This window comes from Phyllobates terribilis, unplaced genomic scaffold (assembly GCF_046119375.1).
Source record: "Phyllobates terribilis strain yellow unplaced genomic scaffold, ASM4611937v1 Scaffold_69__1_contigs__length_7402412, whole genome shotgun sequence".
NCBI lineage: Eukaryota > Metazoa > Chordata > Amphibia > Anura > Dendrobatidae > Phyllobates > Phyllobates terribilis.
Window position 1 is genome coordinate 3549363 of NW_027362829.1, and position 20175 is coordinate 3569537.

Consider the following 20175-nt stretch of genomic DNA (forward strand, 5'->3'; position numbering starts at 1 on the left):
CGTACACCTCGTACACACGGCTCTGCTCCGTACACCTCGTACACACGCGGCTCCGCTCCGTACACCTCGTACACACGCGGCTCCGCTCCGTACACCTCGTACACACGCGGCTCCGCTCCGTACACCTCGTACACACGGCTCTGCTCCGTACACCTCGTACACACGCGGCTCCGCTCCGTACACACGCGGCTCCGCTCCGTACACCTCGTACACACGCGGCTCTGCTCCGTACACCTCGTACACACGGCTCCGCTCCGTACACCTCGTACACACACGGCTCCGCTCCGTACACCTCGTACATACACGGCTCCGCTCCGTACACCTCGTACACACACGGCTCCGCTCCGTACACCTCGTACACACGGCTCCGCTCCGTACACCTCGTACACACGGCTCCGCTCCGTACACCTCGTACACACGCGGCTCCGCTCCGTACACCTCGTACACACGCGGCTCCGCTCCGTACACCTCGTACACACGCGGCTCCGCTCCGTACACCTCGTACACACACGGCTCCGCTCCGTACACCTCGTACACACACGGCTCCGCTCCGTACACCTCGCACACACGCGGCTCCGCTCCGTACACCTCGTACACACGCGGCTCTGCTCCGTACACCTCGTACACACGCGGCTCTGCTACATCCACACTGTAAACCCCTCCTGACCCCACACATAAACTTCAGCTCATCCAGCACCATGACAACCAGCACAGCAGAGTCCTGCATCCACTGAGGCCCCTGATCATGTGACCCCTGACTCCTCCCCTCCTGTGACCTCATCACAGCTCCTGTGCGCACAGAGCAGCCATATATGTGGTGGCGGCTCTGCAGGTGGAGGTATGTGGAGACCCCATTACTGGGCGCAGGGGGCATTAACCCCTTCAGCACGGAGACTCTTTTGGGGTCTTGTGTTGCCCCTTTATAACAATCATAAGGTTTTTGTTCTGTTTCCTGTAATAGATACATACGACCCAACTATGGAGACAGGAAGGGAGGAAACGTATTGTTCTCATAGTACAGGACCCCTTTACTGCCCCACAGTGTAATGCCCCCATTATGCCCCTTATACAGGATGTATGATGCACCCACACAGTGTAATGCCCCCATTATGCCCCTTATGCAGGATGTATGATGCCCCCACACAGTGTAATGCCCCCATTATGCCCCTTATGCAGGATGTATGATGCCCCCACACAGTGTAATGCCCCCATTATGCCCCTTATGCAGGATGTATGATGCCCACACAGTGTAATGCCCCCATTATGCCCCTTATGCAGGATGTATGATGCCCACACAGTGTAATGCCCCCATTATGCCACTTATGCAGGATGTATGATGCCCCCACACAGTGTAATGCCCCCATTATGCCCCTTATGTCGGATGTATGATGCCCCCACACAGTGTAATGCCCCCATTATGCTCCTTATGCAGGATGTGTGATGCCCCCACACAGTGTAATGCCCCCATTATGCCCCTTATGCAGTATGTATGATGCCCCCACACAGTGTAATGCCCCCATTATGCTCCTTATGCAGGATGTATGATGCCCCCACACAGTGTAATGCCCCCATTATGCCCCTTATGCAGGATGTATGATGCCCACACAGTGTAATGCCCCCATTATGCCCCTTATGCAGGATGTATGATGCCCCCACACAGTGTAATGCCCCCATTATGCCCCTTATGCAGTATGTATGATGCCCCCACACAGTGTAATGCCCTCATTATGCCCCTTATGCAGGATGTATGATGCCCACACAGTGTAATGCCCCCATTATGCAGTATGTATGATGCCCCCACACAGTGTAATGCCCCCATTATGACCCTTATGCAGTATGTATGATGCCCCCCACAGTGTAATGCCCCCATTATGCCCCTTATGCAGGATGTATGATGCCCCCACACAGTGTAATGCCCCCATTATGCCCCTTATGCAGTATGTGTAATGCCCCCATTATGCCCTTTATGCAGTATGATGCCCCCAAACAGTGTAATGCCCCCCATTATGCCCATAATGCAGTATGTATGATGCCCCCACACAGTGTAATGCCCCCATTATGCCCCTTATGCCATATGTATGATGCCCCCACACAGTGTAATGCCCCCATTATGCCCGTTATGTAGTATGACTGATGCCCCCAAGCAGTGTAATGCCCCCATTATGCCCCTTATGCAGTATGTATGATGCCCCCCACACAGTGTAATGCCCCCATTATGCCCCTTATGCAGGATGTATGATGCCCTCACACAGTGTAATGCCCCCATTATGCTCCTTGTGCTGTATGTATGATGCCCCCATTATGCCCCTTATGCAGGATGTATGATGCCCCCATTATGCCCCTTATGCAGGATGTATGATGCCCTCACACAGTGCAATGCCTCCATTATGCCCCTTATGCAGTATGTATGATGCCCCCCACAGTGTAATGCCCCCATTATGCCCCTTATGCACTATGTATGATGCCCCCCACACAGTGTAATGCCCCTTATGCAGTATGTATGATGCCCCCCACACACAGCATAATGTTTCCACAGTTAGTATATAGATTTGGATATATAGACCCATTGTAGTTTTCAATATTTAATTATAGATAATGGGGGTACCCAATAGTGTCATATCTAAAAAGGTTGTTCACTACTATAGAGAATGCCCCCATGGATTTAAACGATGGAAGGAAAGACTTTTTGTAAATAACTTGCACTGTCAATCTTGCCTGTGAGGGGCGCTATTGCTGACTGCTCACCAGGCATCACGTGACCCCGACGGCATCCGGTTCTGGCATCCGCTGATGTCACGTCAAGTTCCGACTGCAGCCAGGCGTGACCCAGTGATGCTCTCCCCCTCCCTGATTTATGGACTGTGGGTGGGCTTTCACCGCACGTCACAGCCCAGCATCCACCGCGCGCTTTCCCAATGAATGAGGAGAGGGACACGATGACGTCACATTAGCAGATGTCAGCCAGCTGCAGCCGGGGTCACGTGATGCCTGGTGAGCGATCAGCAATAGCGTCGCTCGCAGGCAAGAATGACTGTGCAAAGTATTTACAAAACATCTTAAATCCACCATTTACATCGATGGGGGCATGCTCGATAGTAGTGGAGAACCTCTTAAGTTATTACCACCAGTCTATATTAAGTAACTCCGTCAAAATTCAATTCATAGAGAAATAAACCTCATATGTTATTCTTTATTATCACACAATAACTGAAAACCATAAAAAAGCCCCTAAAAAAACATCTAAAAACCACAAGAGCAGTGTGGTTTATAATATAGAGGCACAGATATTATACAAGGGTTTATTGATAAATATCACAAATATATAACTTTTAAGTGGTTACTTAATTACATGCCTGATCAAAAAACAAATTAGCACAATCAAATATAATTCCATTAGTGCACACATATGTCAAAGCAGGTAGTGCAGCAATGCCTGTACAGTTAGACCAGCATCATGTTATAATAATACACCCTAGCAGCACTATTTTGGCCGAAATATAAATTATGGTATCCGAACCACACAGCTGTGTACACAGAAATCAGTTGCACATATAAGAGGCAGTCATAACCTTAACATGTTTCAATACACACCGTGTGCCATAGTAGCAGAAACCACACTGCCTAGTACCTCAATGCGTGTTTCGCGTATTGCTTCGTCAGGAGGTCATAATGTTCCCACAGTACCGCCTGAGGTCCTGCAGTTGGAATAAGTCTTGACTTTTTACAGTTGGAATAATTCCTCTGGAAAATGGTTTTACCTTTTTCTGCTCCCCTACATGTATACTCTTGGGGAGTAGGCCTTACTACATTTTGAGGCTTTGTACAGTAATATAACACCTGAGGATGTATCAGGGGTAAGACATTTCTTGAAATCGACATCAGTAGAGTGTAGCAGACATAATGACTTCATGGAGGATCTTCTAAAACTCACTCTTACTCATAATTTCTTTCTTTTTGATAGGAAGTACTTCCACCAACTCAGGGGTACTGCAATGGGGAGCCCCTGTGCCCCCTCATATACTAACCTATTTCTGGGCTGGTGGGAGGAAACCACAATATTCAGGGATGATTATAAGTGGTGGTATACATATATTGGAGTATTGTATAGATATATTGAAGACATTTTTATCATCTGGTCAGGGATGAGTGAACAGTTTCCTGAATTTCAGGGAACTCGGCGTCAATAGAGTGGACCTTAGTTTTACATCGGAGTTTAATTATTACCAGTTGCCTTTCCTGGATGTACTAATCAAGAAAGAACGGGATGTGACCCAAAGTACACTCGTCTATCATAAACCTACAAGCGCTAATAAACTATTGAAGTGGTGTCACACAAGGTGTGAAGAAACTGCACCAGAGGGACCACGCAGAATTCCTCCGCTGCCATCAATGTGAAGGAACGGCACTAGAGGGACCCCGCAAAATCCCGCTGTCGTCGCTTCTTCCGGTGGATCCACACCTCGCCACCCTCCGGACGTCACACTATGCCAGACGGAGTACGTGATATGGATCTACCCCTTGCGCCAATGTGATGTTCCGCACCTCCGTCAAGGACGCGTAAGGTCAGATCGGCACAGTTCTACACCGTCACCTCCTGTCCATGCGGGTACAGAGAGGCACCAGGGAGTGGAACAAGGTGGTCCACTCAGATGCTGATGTGGCCCCACACTGTCCCACACTCTGGACAGTCTGAGAGGCTCTTTCACTACTCCAGTGAAGCAGAGCCTTGTCGGCCTGGATAGAGCTGCCACCAGTTTCTATTTGATATAACAGACTTATATCGGGCTAGAAACTAGCCCGGTAGTGCATCGTCAGACCGTACAACAGGCGTGAAGTTCATGGTTCGAGATAAAAGACCAGCCCAAGATAAAATTATATATTTAATCGCCATAAGGGCTCACTATACAATCTACTATATACACAAGGTTATACATATACAGTGGTCAGAGTTACAAACACAAAAGCATGGCACATCAAGCATAACAGATCTCAATTACCGTCAATTACAAGTTAGATGGAAAGCATAGCTCGGGGGTTGGGTGACCACATGGGGAAGTATGTGTGCCCTGCTTGGTTGCTGGAATTGTTTCTCACGTCTGCATGTCACAAGCTTACCCAGGAAAAAGACCATAGGCTTTTGCTACACAGACCTTCCAACTCTCTGGAAACACCCACTGCCTACCCCCTGTTCAGCCCAAGTCTCCATCCCCTGTTCCTTTCTGGCTAAGAGACTCCCAGAACTAACGCTGCCTATACCTCCTTACTGGATGGTCCTAGGGAACCGGTTCTGGTGTTAACGGACCTGGCCTGGCCCCTGCTATGCGTGGGTACCAAGCCCAGCAGTTGTAGGAGGTTCCAAAAGCCTGGGATGCCTAGAGTGTTCTAGGATGCAGTCTGGTGTTCGCTATCTTTTCCTGAGCTAGAAATTCCATTTTGTGAAGAGCTGAGACATGCAGTTCTTCCACAGCTCGGTATTGAAGTATAGTACCTTCCCCAACATAGCACATGTTGAGAAAAAAGAGAGGATCTCAGCAGGGGGCCTGCCTGTCAGCTCATACTGCAGAGGTACACTCACACTGAAGCCCCCCTCCCTTATCTCTTACAGCTGTGAGTCAGATTACTCTGTGACTGGAGACCTGACAACCAGGGAACATGTGACTAGAATATCCTTCACACCAAGTGTAGGAAAGACTGAGGGCAACACAAGGGATGAGGGGAAGGAAGCCCAGACACTAGGGAAAGGGGGAGTGGAGACCTCCTAGGCTGATCTGATATCACCTGTGACAGTACACCCTCCTCTACGAGTGTCCTCTTTTCTCAGGATTAGAGATGTGAAATGAACGAACCAACCTGGGAGCGTTCACCTCTGATGCTGAAACCCACATCCTCTCTTCTGGACTATAACCCTTCCAGTGCACCAAGTATTGTAGGGAACGACGGAGACGAGAATCTAAAATCCTTGAATTCTGAAACTCCAGATTACCATCAACCATTATTGGGGGCGGCGGTATGGGTGAGGGCTCAAGAGGTTCCACATATTTCTTGAGTAAGGACCTGTGGAAAACATTGTGGACCTGAAGAAGCTCAAGACGAAACGATGCTGGGTTAATGACGGTTATTTTATAGTGACCAGTAAACCTAGATCCCAGCTTCCAAGAAGGGACTTTCAACCTAATATTCCTGTTAGACAACCACACAGTCATTCACATTCAGGTCTGGACTTGGCAAGCGTTCTCTGTCAGCCATGCGTTTATACCTGTCTCCCATGATCTTTAAATTACTCAGAACCTCCTGCCACACCGAGGAGAGCGACAAAGCAACACTTTCCTCCTCAGGAACTCCCAAAGCTCCTCCTCCACTAAAGGTACCAAACTGTGGATGGTAGCCTTATGCACCAAAGAACGGTGACCTGCTAGTGGATTCTTGGCGATGATCATTAATGGCAGATTCTGCCAGCGGTAAGTAGGATGCCCAATCCTCCTGATTTTCGGATACGAAACAACTGAGGTAGGTCTCCAAATTCTGATTGACGCACTCGGTCTGTCCATTTGACTGAGGGTGGAAGGCAGAGGAAAAGGACAGCTGCACCCCCAGTCGAGAAAAGAATGCTTTCCAGAACTTGGAAACAAACTGGGTCCCCCGATCTGACGCCACATCGAAGGGAACCCCGTGAAGCTTCACAATTTAATTTATAAACACCTGAGCAAGTGTCTTGGCATTGGGAAGTGCAGAAGTGCAGGTAATGCGACAAAGTGAACCATTTTACTGAACCTATCAACAACCACCAAAACCACCATGTTGCCTGCAGAAACCAGTACGTCAGTAATAAAATCCATGGACAAGTGTATCCATGGCCTGCTAGGGATAGGTAGCGGAAGAAGAGTACCAGACGGATGGGTATGCGAAACCTTAGAACACGCGCAAATACTACAAGCAGATACGTGTTCAATCACATCTTGATGCAACCCCGGCCACAAAAAACGACGAGAGAGGAGGTCCACGGTTGCCTTACCACCTGGATGTCCAGCAAGCACAGAGTTATGATGTTCCTTAAATACTTTGCGGTAGATTAGATGGTACAAATAACTTTTCGGAAGGGCAGGAGGCATGGACGTCCCTCTGAGCCTCCAACTCCTCACCCTTCAGTTCAGGATATAATGCCGAAATGACTACCCCCTTCTGTAATATCGGGGCAGGGTTCTCGTTTTCACCTCCCCCAGGGAAGCTGCGGACAAAGCATCGGCCTTGACACTTTTGACCCCTGGACAAAAAGTGACAACAAAATTGAACCTAGTAAAAAACAGGGACCATCTGGCTTGCCTATGGTTGAGACCTTTAGCTGACTGGAGATATGACAGGTTCTTATGGTCAGTAATAACAGTAATTGGGATGGACATTCCCCTGAAACCAATGTCGCCATTCTTCGAACACCAATTTGATGGCCAAAAGTTCCTTATTACCCACGTCATAATTTCTCTCAGCCGAAGACAATTTTTTAGAAAAGAAAACGCATGGACGCCATTTACCAGGAGACTGACCCTGAGACAACACAGCCCCAACCCCTACATCCAACGAATCAACTCCCACAATAAAGGGTTTGGAAACATCGGGTTGACTAAGTATAGGTGCAGTGGCAAAATAATTCTTTGAAGAAGAAAAAGCCTGGAGGGAGGCATCCGACCATTTGGAAAAATCAGACCCTTTCCTAGTTATGTCAGTAAAGGGTTTCACAATTACTGAGTAATTTTGGATGAAATTCCGGTAAAAATTAGTAAAGCCCAGAAAACAGAGCCTTCAGATTCTCTGGATGGTCCCAATCAAGGACTGCATTGATCTTCTCCGGATCCATCCGAAAGCCTCAAGATGACAACAAGTACCCCAAAAACTTCACCTCCTGAACGGCGAAAACACATTTTTCCTGTTTGGCATATAGTTTGTTATCCATTAATATCTGGAGCACTTGTTTAACATGCCCCCAATGTGTCTCAAAATCAGGTGAGTGAACCAAAATATTGTCCAGATAGACCCCCACAAACTTCTCCACCAAATGATGGAAAATATAATTTATGAAATGCTGGAACACCGCAGGTGCATTGGTCAAACTGAAAGGCATAACATAACCAGACTCTCGAAATGCCCTTCAGGGGAATTGAACTCTGTTTTCCATTCGTCCCCTTCTCTGATTCTAATCAGATTGTAGGCTTCCCTTAAATCCAACTTGGAGAATACAGGGTGGGCCATTTATATGGATACACCTAAATTAAATGGGAATGGTTGGTGATATCAACTTCCTGTTTATGGCACATTAGTATATGGGAGGAGGAAAACTTTTCCAGATGGGTGGTGACTAGTGTTGAGCGATACCTTCCGATATTGTGAAATATCGGATCCGATTGGATCGGACCGATACACAAAAAATATCGGATATCGCCGATTCCGATACCGGAAACCAATGCAAGTCAATGGGACACAAATATCGGAATGAAAATAAACCCTTTCTTTCCTTGTAGGTTAATTCTACATGAAGGAAAGCAACTAAGAATAATGTAGAATGTATTGGGGGAGGTGGGGGAGACATTAAAGGCATAGAGGTTTAGCCCAATCAAATGGAATAGCAGGAATTTATTTTTTTTTTTAAGACGTTCGGAGTTACAAAGACATTGACTATGTTAAGCTTTTTTATATTTTGTCAGATATTTATGTTTCACTACTTCAGTGCTCTTCACCTTCTTTTTTACTTCTCCCACACTTTCTCCTTCATCATCCTCAGCAGCAGCATCTTTTTCATCAACTTCTTCTTCACCTTATTCATCTTCTTCTTCTTCACCTTCTTCCTATTATTCTTTTTTTTTACATTCTTCATATTCTTCTTATTCAACTATTATTCTTCTTCATATTCTACTTCTTCATCTTCATCATATTCTTATTTGTGACAGTCATTCCTGTAGTTGTTATCCCTAAAAGTTTGAAGATTACACCTTCCGTTCTGCCTGTCACAAAAGATTTACAGCAGGATTTGTCCGCGTTCAGTTTGGCCTGCAGCAGCAGGTCTTTTCCAGGGGCACCACGAGGAGGAACGGACTCACCCCCATACACTGCTTAGTCTTCTTCTGCTTTTTTTCTGATTTTTAGTCTTATGCTTAATGTTCTTCTGCTTTTTGTTCTGCAGCTTCTTGTACTTCTGCTTCTTGGTTTTCTTGTTCTTCTGTATCTTGGTGGTTGTCTTCTTGTTCTTTGTCCTCTTGGTCATTTTCTTGGTCTTCTTTGGGGTGGTCTTCAGGCTCGTCGTCTTCGGGGTCCTCCGTCTTCTTCAGGGTGGCCTTCAGGGTCCTCGTCTTCTTCGGGGTGGTCTTCAGGGTCATCGTCAGGGAGATCCAGAGTGATTACCAAAAACCATTTCAAAAAGCTTGAACTTGGAAATGTAGCAGAAGGTACAAGAAGGCTGAGGAACTACCGAGGACCAGCTGACGGTATTGGAACCCGGTTACTAAGCAGGAGGTACCTGTGCCAGAAAGCACTACCAAGAACCAGCAGAAGTTGGTGGAACTCAGATACCGAGAAGGAGGCACCTAAGCCAAAGGCACTGCCGAGAACGAGCGGACGGTACTGGAACCTGGATGGGTAGCAGAAGGTACACATGAAAAAAAAAAGTAGCAAGGCTGCGAGCCGGCCGGAGTTACCGAAACCCACAGTCCTACAGTGGGTGCTTGTCTTATTGGCACTATGGAACCAGCCTTCATTACCAGATCCTGCAGCCCACATAGGAGTCACCTAAACTGCAGGCACCATAGAGTCAGCTAACCCGACCTCAACACAACAGGACAACATATTGGAGGCAAAGTAACATTGACACTACCCGGAAACAGCTGGCGTGCTGGAACCCAGGGTAAATACTAAAAATAAAGAGGAGCCAGAGGCCTAATTGTAGCAAGTTTTAAATTAGTAGTAGAGTGGATGTGGACAGAGCAGGAGAATTTGCCGGACACACAGCAGGGGATCAGCTGACGTTACTGAACCCCAATAGCACTGAAGCAAGTGTTTACTGTGCTGACGGCACTTCTGAGCAGCAACTGGCGGTGTTGGAGCTCAGGGATAATTCTGAAAACAGAGGAGCCAGAGGCCTAATTGGAGCAAGTTTAAAATCTGTAGTAGAATGGATGTGGACAGAGCAGGAGATTGCCGGGCACACAGCAGGGGATCAGCTGACGTTACTGAACCCCAATAACACTGGACCAAGCGATGACTGTGCAGACGGCACTTCTGAACAGCAACTGGCGGTGTTGGAGCTCAGGGATTACAGTTCAGGTCTTAGAAGCATGAACACAACAGGAGACCTGGATACTGTTGCCAACCAATTATTTATTCTGGAAGAGGACTAGCAAATTCATGCGAGATCCAGGCCTTGTTCATTTTCAGAAAAGTAAGCCGGTCAACATTATCGGAGGATAGGCGCATGCTACGGTCTGTTAGTACACCACCTGCGGCACTAAAGACGCGTTCCGATAATACACTAGCAGCAGGGCAAGCCAGCACCTCCAATGCATACTGGCTAAGCTCTGGCCATGTATCCAGCTTAGAGACCTAAAACTTGAAGGGGGAAGAGCCGTCTGGGAGTACACTGAGAGGGCAAGACATGTAGTCTGTCACCATTTGACGGAAACGTTGCCTCCTGCTGACTGGAGCCGTCTGTGATGGTGTAGACATTTGTGGCGGGGACACAAAACTTTGCCACATTTGGGCCATACTGGTCTTGCCTCGTGCTGAGGCGCTGCTTCTGCTCCCTCTTTGTGCAGAGCTTCCTCCACTGCCTCGACGCAATGAGCTGCTTTGTAAAGCACTAGCAGCACTGTTCTCGGGTGGAATGGAGAACATGATGGAATTCACCAGTGCGTCTTGGTACTCCCGCATTTTACGCTCCCGGTTCAACGGTGTTATGAGGCTTTGTAAGTTGTCCCCGTAGCGAGGATCTAGGAGGGTGGACACCCAATAATCAGCCGTGTTGAGAATGTGGGCAATGCGGCGGTCGTTTCTCAGGCACTGCAGCATGAAATCAACCATGTGCTGCAGACTGCCAACTGGCCAAGAAACGCTGTCCCCTGCTTAAGGCGTGATCTCTGCCTGCTCTGCATCACCCCACTCTCGCTCTAGATACTGACTACTAGAGCATTGTGTACCTCCCTCCTCTGGACAGATGTCTTCCTCCTCCATTGACTCCTCCTCATCCTCCTCACAAAGTGTCCCCTGCATAGGCCTTTGTGAGGAACTACGTTGCGCAGACTGTACAGAAGCAGATGGCATTTGTGACTCCTCATCCTCCACCTCTTCCAAAACCTCCTCCCTTAGTGCTTGCAGTGTTTTTTCAAGCAGGCAGATAAGGGGGATAGTCATGCTGACTAATGCATCATCTGCAATCGCCATCCGCGTGGGATAATCGAAGGCACGCAAAACGTGGCAAATGTCCTTCATAGAGGCCTACTCAGTGGTGGTGAAGTGTGAACGGCGCGCACTGCGACTTGTTTGCGCCTGCTGCAACCAGTACTCCATTACTGCTGCCTCCTGCTCACACAACCTCTCCAACATATGTAACGTTGAATTCCACTTTGTGGGTAGGTCACATATGATGCGATGTTCCAGAAGGCGTAATCGGCGCTGCAGAGCTGCAATGCGCGATCTCGCGTTGCTGGAACGCCGCAAGTGAGCGCACTCTATGCGGATATTGTGCAGAAGTGCATCAAGATCCGGATAGTCCCTCAAAAAACTCTGCACGACCAAGTTGTGGCAGACATGGGATGTGAGTGAGGTTGCCTAGGCCCAGAGCTGCCACCAGATTTCGGTCATTGTCACACACTACCATGCCTGGCTGGAGATTCGCTGGCACAAACCACACGTCGCTCTGCTGCTTGATGGCATTCCAGAGCTCCTGCTCTGTGTGGCTTCGATTCCCCAAAGAAATTAATTTCAATACGGCCTGTTGACGTTTGGCCACGGCTGTGCTCATATCGGTCGTAACAGGTAATGTTCACGGGTCGATGTGAAGGTAGACTGTGATGGCTCCTGCAGCGCTGATTCAGAGGACCTGGAGTATGAGGAGGAGTCAATGTGTACATACTGGATTCCTGCAATCCTTGGAGTTGGCAGAACACGTACAGCGCCACTCTCAAGATCTGTATGCGGCTCCACAACATTTACCCAATGGGCAGTGAGGGAAAGGTATCGTCCCTGTCCATGCTTACTGGTCCACGCATCGGTGGTCAGGTGGACCTTGCTACTGACGGCGTTTTGTAGCGCATGTTTAATTTTTCCCTCCGCATGCTGTTGCAGGGCAGGGACGGCTTGCCTGCTGAAATAAAAGCGGCTGGGCACGTTGTATTGTGGGACTGCCAATGCCATCAAGTTACAGAAGGTGTCAGTCTCCACCAGCCTGAATGATAGTATTTCAAGGGCCAGTAGTTTTGCAATGCCAGCATTCAGAGCCTGTGCTCGGGGGTGGTTTGGCGAGTATGGGCTCCTTTTCTCCCATGTCTGTGCTAAGGATGGCTGTAGACTGGCCTGGGAGTGTGAGGATGACAGGGAACATGGTGCTGTGGGTAGAATTTCACTGTTTCTCTGTACAACAGTGCCAGAGGTTCTTCCATGGCGATCCTTTGAGGAAGTCGAACCAGCTGTGTGTGAGCTGGAGGAAGAGGCTACAACATGAGCTGAAGAGGTGGTAGGTGGCGCTGTAGGTTGGCCTAGGTCTTCAGTGTGTCTTTGTAACTCCACCACGTGCTTGGTCCACACATGTTTCCACATATTTGTGGTATTGAGGTTGCTGACACTTTTCCCTCTTTTCACCTTCTGATTACACAGCTTTCATTTGACAAAGCCAATGTCATCTGCAGCTGTGTCAAAAAAGAACCAGGCACTGCAAGTCTTGGGAGCGCCTGTTTTGAGTTTTGGCAGAGGCATGCTCCTAATGGGTGCAGAAGTGGAGGCTACAGGCAACCCTCCCTCTCCCTCCTTTTTGGGCCGTTCGGGGAATCTCTTCCTCAGAGCTGCTCCTACCACCTTCCTGTCCCTCACGCCATGATGGGTCAAGGACCTCATCATCTACACCACCCTCTTCAAACAACTGCTTCTCCTGGTTAGTCTCGACAGCACAGTACGCACCAGAAAGTGGCACCTGAGTCTCATCATCAGATGCGTACTGAGGTGTGCTGCTGACCATAGGCACTGGCCCACCCACCTCTTCAGATTCAGAGAGACAAAATTGTTGCGCATCACTGCATACTACCTCTTCTTCAAATTCTAGAATTCTGTTTGGCTGGCCCCCTCTTTCCAAGCCAAGAGATTCAGAGAACAGAAGTAGAGATGGCTCCTGTCCAGGGCTCTCTGACTACCTGGGCAATTTGGCAGGTGGTGAAGAGACAGATGGGTGCTCTTCAGTGCTCAGGACGTGAGAGGATGTGGAACTAATTGAAGTCGATGCTTTAGCTGCCATCCATCCGCCAACAGCTTCAATTTGGTCCTCCCGCAACAGTGGGATATGGCAAGCTCCTACAAAGTTGCGCATAAAGGACTGTTCCCTGGTAAAACTGGGGGATGCTGAGTCACTGGTGCCCGCAGAAGGCACAGAATCCCCACGTCCTCTCCCTGCAGGCACAGAATCTTCACGTCCTCTCCCTGCAGAAACTCCACGACCACATGCCTTACTCCCTGCCTTCTTCATCTTGGTAGACTGATAAATATAGGCAGAAAAGTAGTAAGGGCTTAGTGTGCTTATTCCTGAACAGCTGCTAACAGGTATAAGAAACACTAATTTTATAAAGTGTGGACTAGACTTTAATATGAGCTAATGTGGCCTACACAACTGTAAAGTGGAGTGTTTGGTGAACTTTATTTAGTTTTTTTTTGTCACAAAAAGACACTGGATGTGCCCAAAGATGTAATACCGATAGTATCACAAACTTTTTGTAGCTATTACAATGCAGGAAGGTAACCTACAATGCAATAGATGAGGCTACAAAAAGTAGGTATTAGTATTAGCTAATCTGGTTGGGGCTACAGGGCACAAGGCTGCAGAAAGGCTCCTCTATCTACTCCTATATATTGTGTTTGGAACCAATCTAGCTGAATATGGATGGAACCACCACACTAATAGGAGAAATCAGGAAAAAATAGCAATTTGCAAAAAAGGACAATGTGTGAGGCAGTGACGCACGCTGAGCGCACTACAACCAGACGTGGCTGAAGCACACACTACAGCGTGAGCTGCACTCACACACACAGACCTTGCAGACAGCGGTGAACAGTGCAGATGCAGAGCACTGTGCACTAGCGCTGCAAGACAAAAAAAAAATTCTTCTTGTTAAGTAAAGAAAAGTTTATTTTAGGACTTTGGCATCCCCTATTCATCTCCATACCGTCTGGTCCGGGCCTGCCAAGTACAACGACAGCATGCGATCTGCAGAGTCAGGAGATATGACACTGCCAAATACATATATACACTGCTCAAAAAAATAAAGGGAACACTCAAATAACACATCCTAGATCTGAATGAATGAAATATTCTCATTGAATACTTTGTTCTGTACAAAGTTGAATGTGCTGACAACAAAATCACACAAAAATCATCAATTTAAATCAAATTTATTAACCAATGGAGGCCTGGATTTGGAGTCACCCCCAAAATTAAAGTGGAAAAACACACTACAGGCTGATCCAACTTTGATGTAATGTCCTTAAAACAAGTCAAAATGAGGCTCAGTATTGTGTGTGGCCTCCACGTGCCTGTATGACCTCCCTACAACGCCTGGGCATGCTCCTGATGAGGTTGCGGATGGTCTCTTGTGGGATCTCCTCCCAGACCTGGACTAAAGCATCCACCAACTCCTGGACAATCTGTGGTGCAACGTGACGTTGGTGGATGGAGCGAGACATGATGTACCAGATGTGCTCAATCGGATTCAGGTCTGGGGAACGGGCGGGCCAGTCCATAGCTTCAATGCCTTCATCTTGCAGGAACTGCTGACACACTCCAGCCACATGAGGTCTGGCATTGTCCTGCATTAGAAGGAACGCAGGGCCAACCGCACCATCATATGGTCTCACAAGGGGTCTGAGCATCTCATCTCGGTACCTAATGGCAGTCAGGCTACCTCTGGCGAGCACATGGAGGGCTGTGCGGCCCTCCAAAGAAATGCTGCCCCACACCATTACTGACCCACTGCCAAACCGGTCATGCTGAAGGATGTTGCAGGTAGCAGATTGCTCTCCACGGCGTCTCCAGACTCTGTCACGTCTGTCACATGTGCTCAGTGTGAACCTGCTTTCATCTGTGAAGAGCACAGGGCGCCAGTGGCGACTTTGCCAATCCTTGTGTTCTGTGGTAAATGCCAAGCTGTGTTGGGCTGTGAACACAACCCCCCTCTGTGGACGTCGGGCCCTCATTCCACCCTCATAGAATCGGTTTCTAACCGTTTGTGCAGACATATGCACATTTGTGGCCTGCTGGAGGTCATTTTGCAGGGCTCTGGCAGTGCTCCTCCTGTTCCTCCTTGCACAAAGGCTGAGGTAGCTATCCTGCTGCTGGGTTGTTGCCCTTCTACGGCCCCCTCCACGTCTCCTGGTGTACTGGCCTGTCTCCTGGTAGCGCCTCCAGCCTCTGGACACTACGCTGACAGACACAGCAAACCTTCTTGCCACAGCCCGCATTGATGTGCCATCCTGGATGAGCTGCACTACCTGAGCAACATCTGTGGGTTGTAGAGACCGTCTCATGCTACCACGAGTGTGAAAGTACAACCAACATTCAAAAGTGACCAAAACATCAGCCAGAAAGCATTGGTACTGAGATGTGGTCTGTGGTCCCCACCTGCAGAACCACTCCTTTATTGAGGGTGTCTTGATAATTGCCAATAATTTCCATCTATTGTCTATTCCATTTGCACATCAGCATGTGAAATTGATTGTCAATCAGAGTTGCTTCCTAAGTGGACAGTTTGATTTCACAGAAGTTTGATTTACTTGGAGTTATATTCTGTTGTTTAAGTGTTCCCTTTATTTTTTTGAGCATTGTATAATTTCCTTTTGAGGTTGGTGGTGAACTCTGTCAAACCTTCTTAGATGTCCTGTTTGCTTTTGACAGCAGCAAGTGGTTAAACTGCCAGGGTCTTTGTTGCAGCCGCACCTGTGCCATCCCTGCGGTGAACATCTATGTTCTGGTGCTCAAAAGAGTTATTTTTTTTAAAACAAACGTTTAATGTATTGAAAAATAACAAAATGTATCTTATGCTTTTTGCATGTTTTTTTTTCTTTTTTCACAAACTGTTGGTGCCAATTTTCTTTTGAAACATGTTAATATAATACACTGTACATGGAGACTTTGGCTTCAAATAATTTCTGTCTGCGGTGTTTGTGCAAATAAAAAAGTTTTTATAAAAGCCTCAAATTTCTGTGTGTGAATCAGACATCAGCTCTAACGTGATAGAAGATTACAGTCCGGGGAAGACGGAAAACATTCATATAGACGGCCGGTGGTGATGTAGTCGGTAACGGACTCTGGCCAATTATGTTTCTGGAGCCGTAGTAGAATCCTCATCATGAAGTAGTTATTTCTAATGTCGCGTGTAATGAATATCTCCTGCAGTATTACTAATGCCGATTCCAGTGTCGGTAAATGATACGAGAATTAGCGTTATGTAAGATGAGTCTATGTGACACGTATTCAGCTGCAGACTCCGAGGAAGAAACTGCTTGTGGTCTGTGGCCTAAAAGATATAGGTTTTATTAGTAGTTATGAAGAAGAAAACTAAATACTGTAAAATTAAACTATAAATCTCCTCATATGTTTCCCCTTATTATCTCCAGTAATTGTATTATTGCACAGGATTTTTATGATGGTACATCGGCTCATCTTCTTCTCATTCAGGTCCCTACAATATCAGATCCTCTCAGTGAAGATCTTCTATAGAAGAGAATTTTCCTGATTTACCCATCAAAGATGCATATGGACAGAGACAAGATGGCGGAGAGGATATTACACCTCACCCTAGAGATCCTCTTCCGGCTTACTGGAGAGGTGAGAGATTCTAATGACGTCACATTACATCATTCTTATCTATGGGAATAACAGATGGACAGAACTGAAGAGGTGAGGACTCTGTAAATGTCTGGAGGGAGATTTATTAATGTGTCTCTCCATAACCAGGATTACACAGTAATGAAGAAGACCTCTAATAAGCGCTGTCAGGACCCTGTGTCTGAGGAATGGAGAATACCCTTAAGCCTAATCACGGGTCCTCCACCACACCCCCTGATACATGAGGACATCAATGACCAGAAGATCCTAGAACTCACCTACAAGATGATTGAGCTGCTGACTGGAAAGGTGACACTGCTGGGAATGCTGGGACATTGCACAGTAAGGCTATGAAGGGATTGGGGGATGATGGTGTCATTGTATTTGTCAGGTTCCTATAAGGTGTCAGGACTTCACTGTCTATTTCTCCATGGAGGAGTGGGAATATTTAGAAGGACACAAAGATCTGTACAAGAACGTCATGATGGAGGTTCCCCAGCCTCTCACATCACCAGGTAATAGACAGGACTAAATACACACAGCCTATAATTATCTGTATGTAAAGAATGAATTCAGTCCCTGTATGTGTTTCCTCCAGATCTATCCAGTAAGAGGACAACACCAGAGAGATGTCCCCGTCCTCTTCTTCTACAGGACTGTAAACAAGAAGATCCCAGTGTTCCTCAGGATCATCAGGTAGATGGAGAGAAGGTGTCATGAGATCTCCCCTATGATGTGTAGACCGCTGTGATGGTCTTGTGCTCAGTCTTGTTTTATCCCCCAGTATTATATGTTTTATACTTGTGTAATGAGAATGGTGGAGATGGCAGGATTAGAGCTGATCATAGATGTGACTTCTCCATCTGTCTTTGACTTTTACAATATTTGTTTCAGGGTGAAGATCTGACCCATATTAAAACTACAGAGACATATGTGAGGGGTGATGAGCGGTGTAAAGAGGAGATTCCTACATATGACTACCCAGGTGAGTACTGACCACTAAATGTAGAGAAGTTACCGATTATTCTCAGTCACCGACTGTGGTTGCTTTATCATTGGCGTAGGGTCTGCTGTATCACAATCGTGTGATCACCATTTTGCCTCTAGACCACAACATTCTCCTCCACCCAAAACTTTTCAAATGACTTTGGGTATTGAAAGCCCTTTTCTATAGAACTTACAACCTGGAAAATCCACCTGCACTCTGGGATTAGAAGACGCTGACCGTTACCTGCCCAGATCTGTAATTTGCAAAGTCAAATAACAGTGTACGTAGAATGTGCTGACAAGTTAGAAAATCACTTGAAGAAAAATTATGATGGGCCTCTTAGAGAAAGCGAAGGGTAATGATGCTGTTGGCTTCCTAGAACCCTGATATCTTATTAGATGAATCTACCTTCTTTGCTGCTGAATGTGCTCATATGGTTCCTACAAGACCAAGTCCAGTCTTTCTGGCCAAACTCTGCTTTTATAATCGACAACATTAAATGTGCAGTGAGGGCCAAGTGTGAATTTCTGTACAATAACAAAAGAGTTTCCCTTTATCCTGACTTTTCAATTTCTTTTAAAACCAACTAACTTCAAAAAAGATTGAGATAAGCTACATAAAATACATTACACCTGTGCCATGATATATCTCTAAGCTAAATTTAAGACCCCTCAGCTCTGCACTATTATAAAAAGTTCTCTTTGAATGTCTAATATTTCTTCTTGAAACTCATTTAATAGAAAATATTGTTCCTTACGATAGTTTAGATTGCCAAGAGCCACCAAGCCCCATAATCTAATTACCCCAGAGAGGTTTCATCACTAGTTACTAATTTTTTTACTGATGAAGACTGTTGAGTTTGATCATTTCATACATGTGTTATAGTCACAGTTTTTGACTACAGTAGTTAGTGCCCAAAATACTCTGATTTAACCCCTTCCTGCAGCCAGTTTTCTGTTCCTAATCAGGCCCCATTTTTCAAATCTGACGTGTGTCACTTTATATGGTGATAACTTTGGATTTATTCACAAAGGATAATAGGAAACAAATGGACGTTACAGATTATTTTCCACCTTCTCTTGAATCCGACAATACCCTACATACGGTTGTACACTACTGTCTGGGCACATGGCAGGTTAAGAAGGGAAGGAGCGCCATTTAGCTATTTGATTGCAGATCTTGCTGGAACAGTTTGCAGACACAATGTATTGAGGGCGCTGTTCATGATCACCTGGCAGCTCAAAAGATGGCTTCCCTGAACAAGTTTGGCACTCTCTACTTCATTTTCTAGATCCCATGGATTGCTTTGCTCATCACCCTTTAAACCCCTCTCTATGGATCTGGACTTACACAGAGACTCCTAGGCTTGGGCCACGGTGTTACCTGCTGTTTTGTGGTGTGAGATGGGAAGAAGAATAGTCAGGTAGCTGGGCAGAGAAAAGTCAGGAGACACAAAAGTACTCAGTAAATGGGCCCGGGTCACAAATACACAAGCCGGGAGCTGAGCACAGAGGACTGCACCAGAGGAGAACAAGGCTGTATCTGGCAGCTTCCAGCAATATGCTTCCAGCTTTAGTAGGGCGTCATGATTTCCAGTTGGCACCATGCCCTTTACTGCAGCTGGACAGCACACACACTCATACTGCCAGACTGGATGGTACTATTGGTCCCAGCAACCCTAATCTTAGTGGCTGGAGAGAACCTGCGCCATCCAGAGCTTCTGGCTCCTATGTCTCCTCCATTACCTGCTCCACCTGCAGGATGAATAAGGCAGCTCCTGGTGACAGAAGCAGACGTCGCAGGAGCAGATCCCAGAGGAGATAGGACCCACCATTTTCAGAAGCTCTAATATAACAAAATGGCAGAAAACCAGAGCAGTAAAAATCCCCATAAAGTGATTACCTTTTGGACATTATGAACCTCAGTGAATTAATCTATAGGAATAGTGACTATTTTTGACTCCTCAGCCACTTTCCAGAAATTAGCACGCAGTGGATGTTGCGAGTGAAAATTGCAAATATGCCATTTTATTCCCCAACACATAGTGCCCAGATTGTGCTCCAGGAGACACACACCATAAATTAAGTGGGTTCTTCTCACTATAGTAATGCCGAATACATGGATGCTA

The 20175-nt window shown here is 46.8% G+C and overlaps 1 protein-coding gene across 1 annotated transcript in view; it reads left to right on the forward strand.

Moving 5' to 3' along the window:
• The first annotated feature begins 770 nt into the window (after positions 1 to 770).
• LOC141194361 (uncharacterized) overlaps positions 771 to 20175 on the forward strand; it is a 32926-nt gene continuing 13521 nt past the window's right edge. Inside the window, exons 1-6 of the mRNA XM_073662272.1 lie at positions 771 to 838; positions 16910 to 17059; positions 17189 to 17368; positions 17451 to 17574; positions 17658 to 17755; positions 17954 to 18044. Coding sequence (XP_073518373.1) covers positions 16982 to 17059; positions 17189 to 17368; positions 17451 to 17574; positions 17658 to 17755; positions 17954 to 18044 — 571 coding nt within the window. The 5' untranslated portion in view covers positions 771 to 838; positions 16910 to 16981. The remainder of the gene's footprint in view (positions 839 to 16909; positions 17060 to 17188; positions 17369 to 17450; positions 17575 to 17657; positions 17756 to 17953; positions 18045 to 20175) is intronic.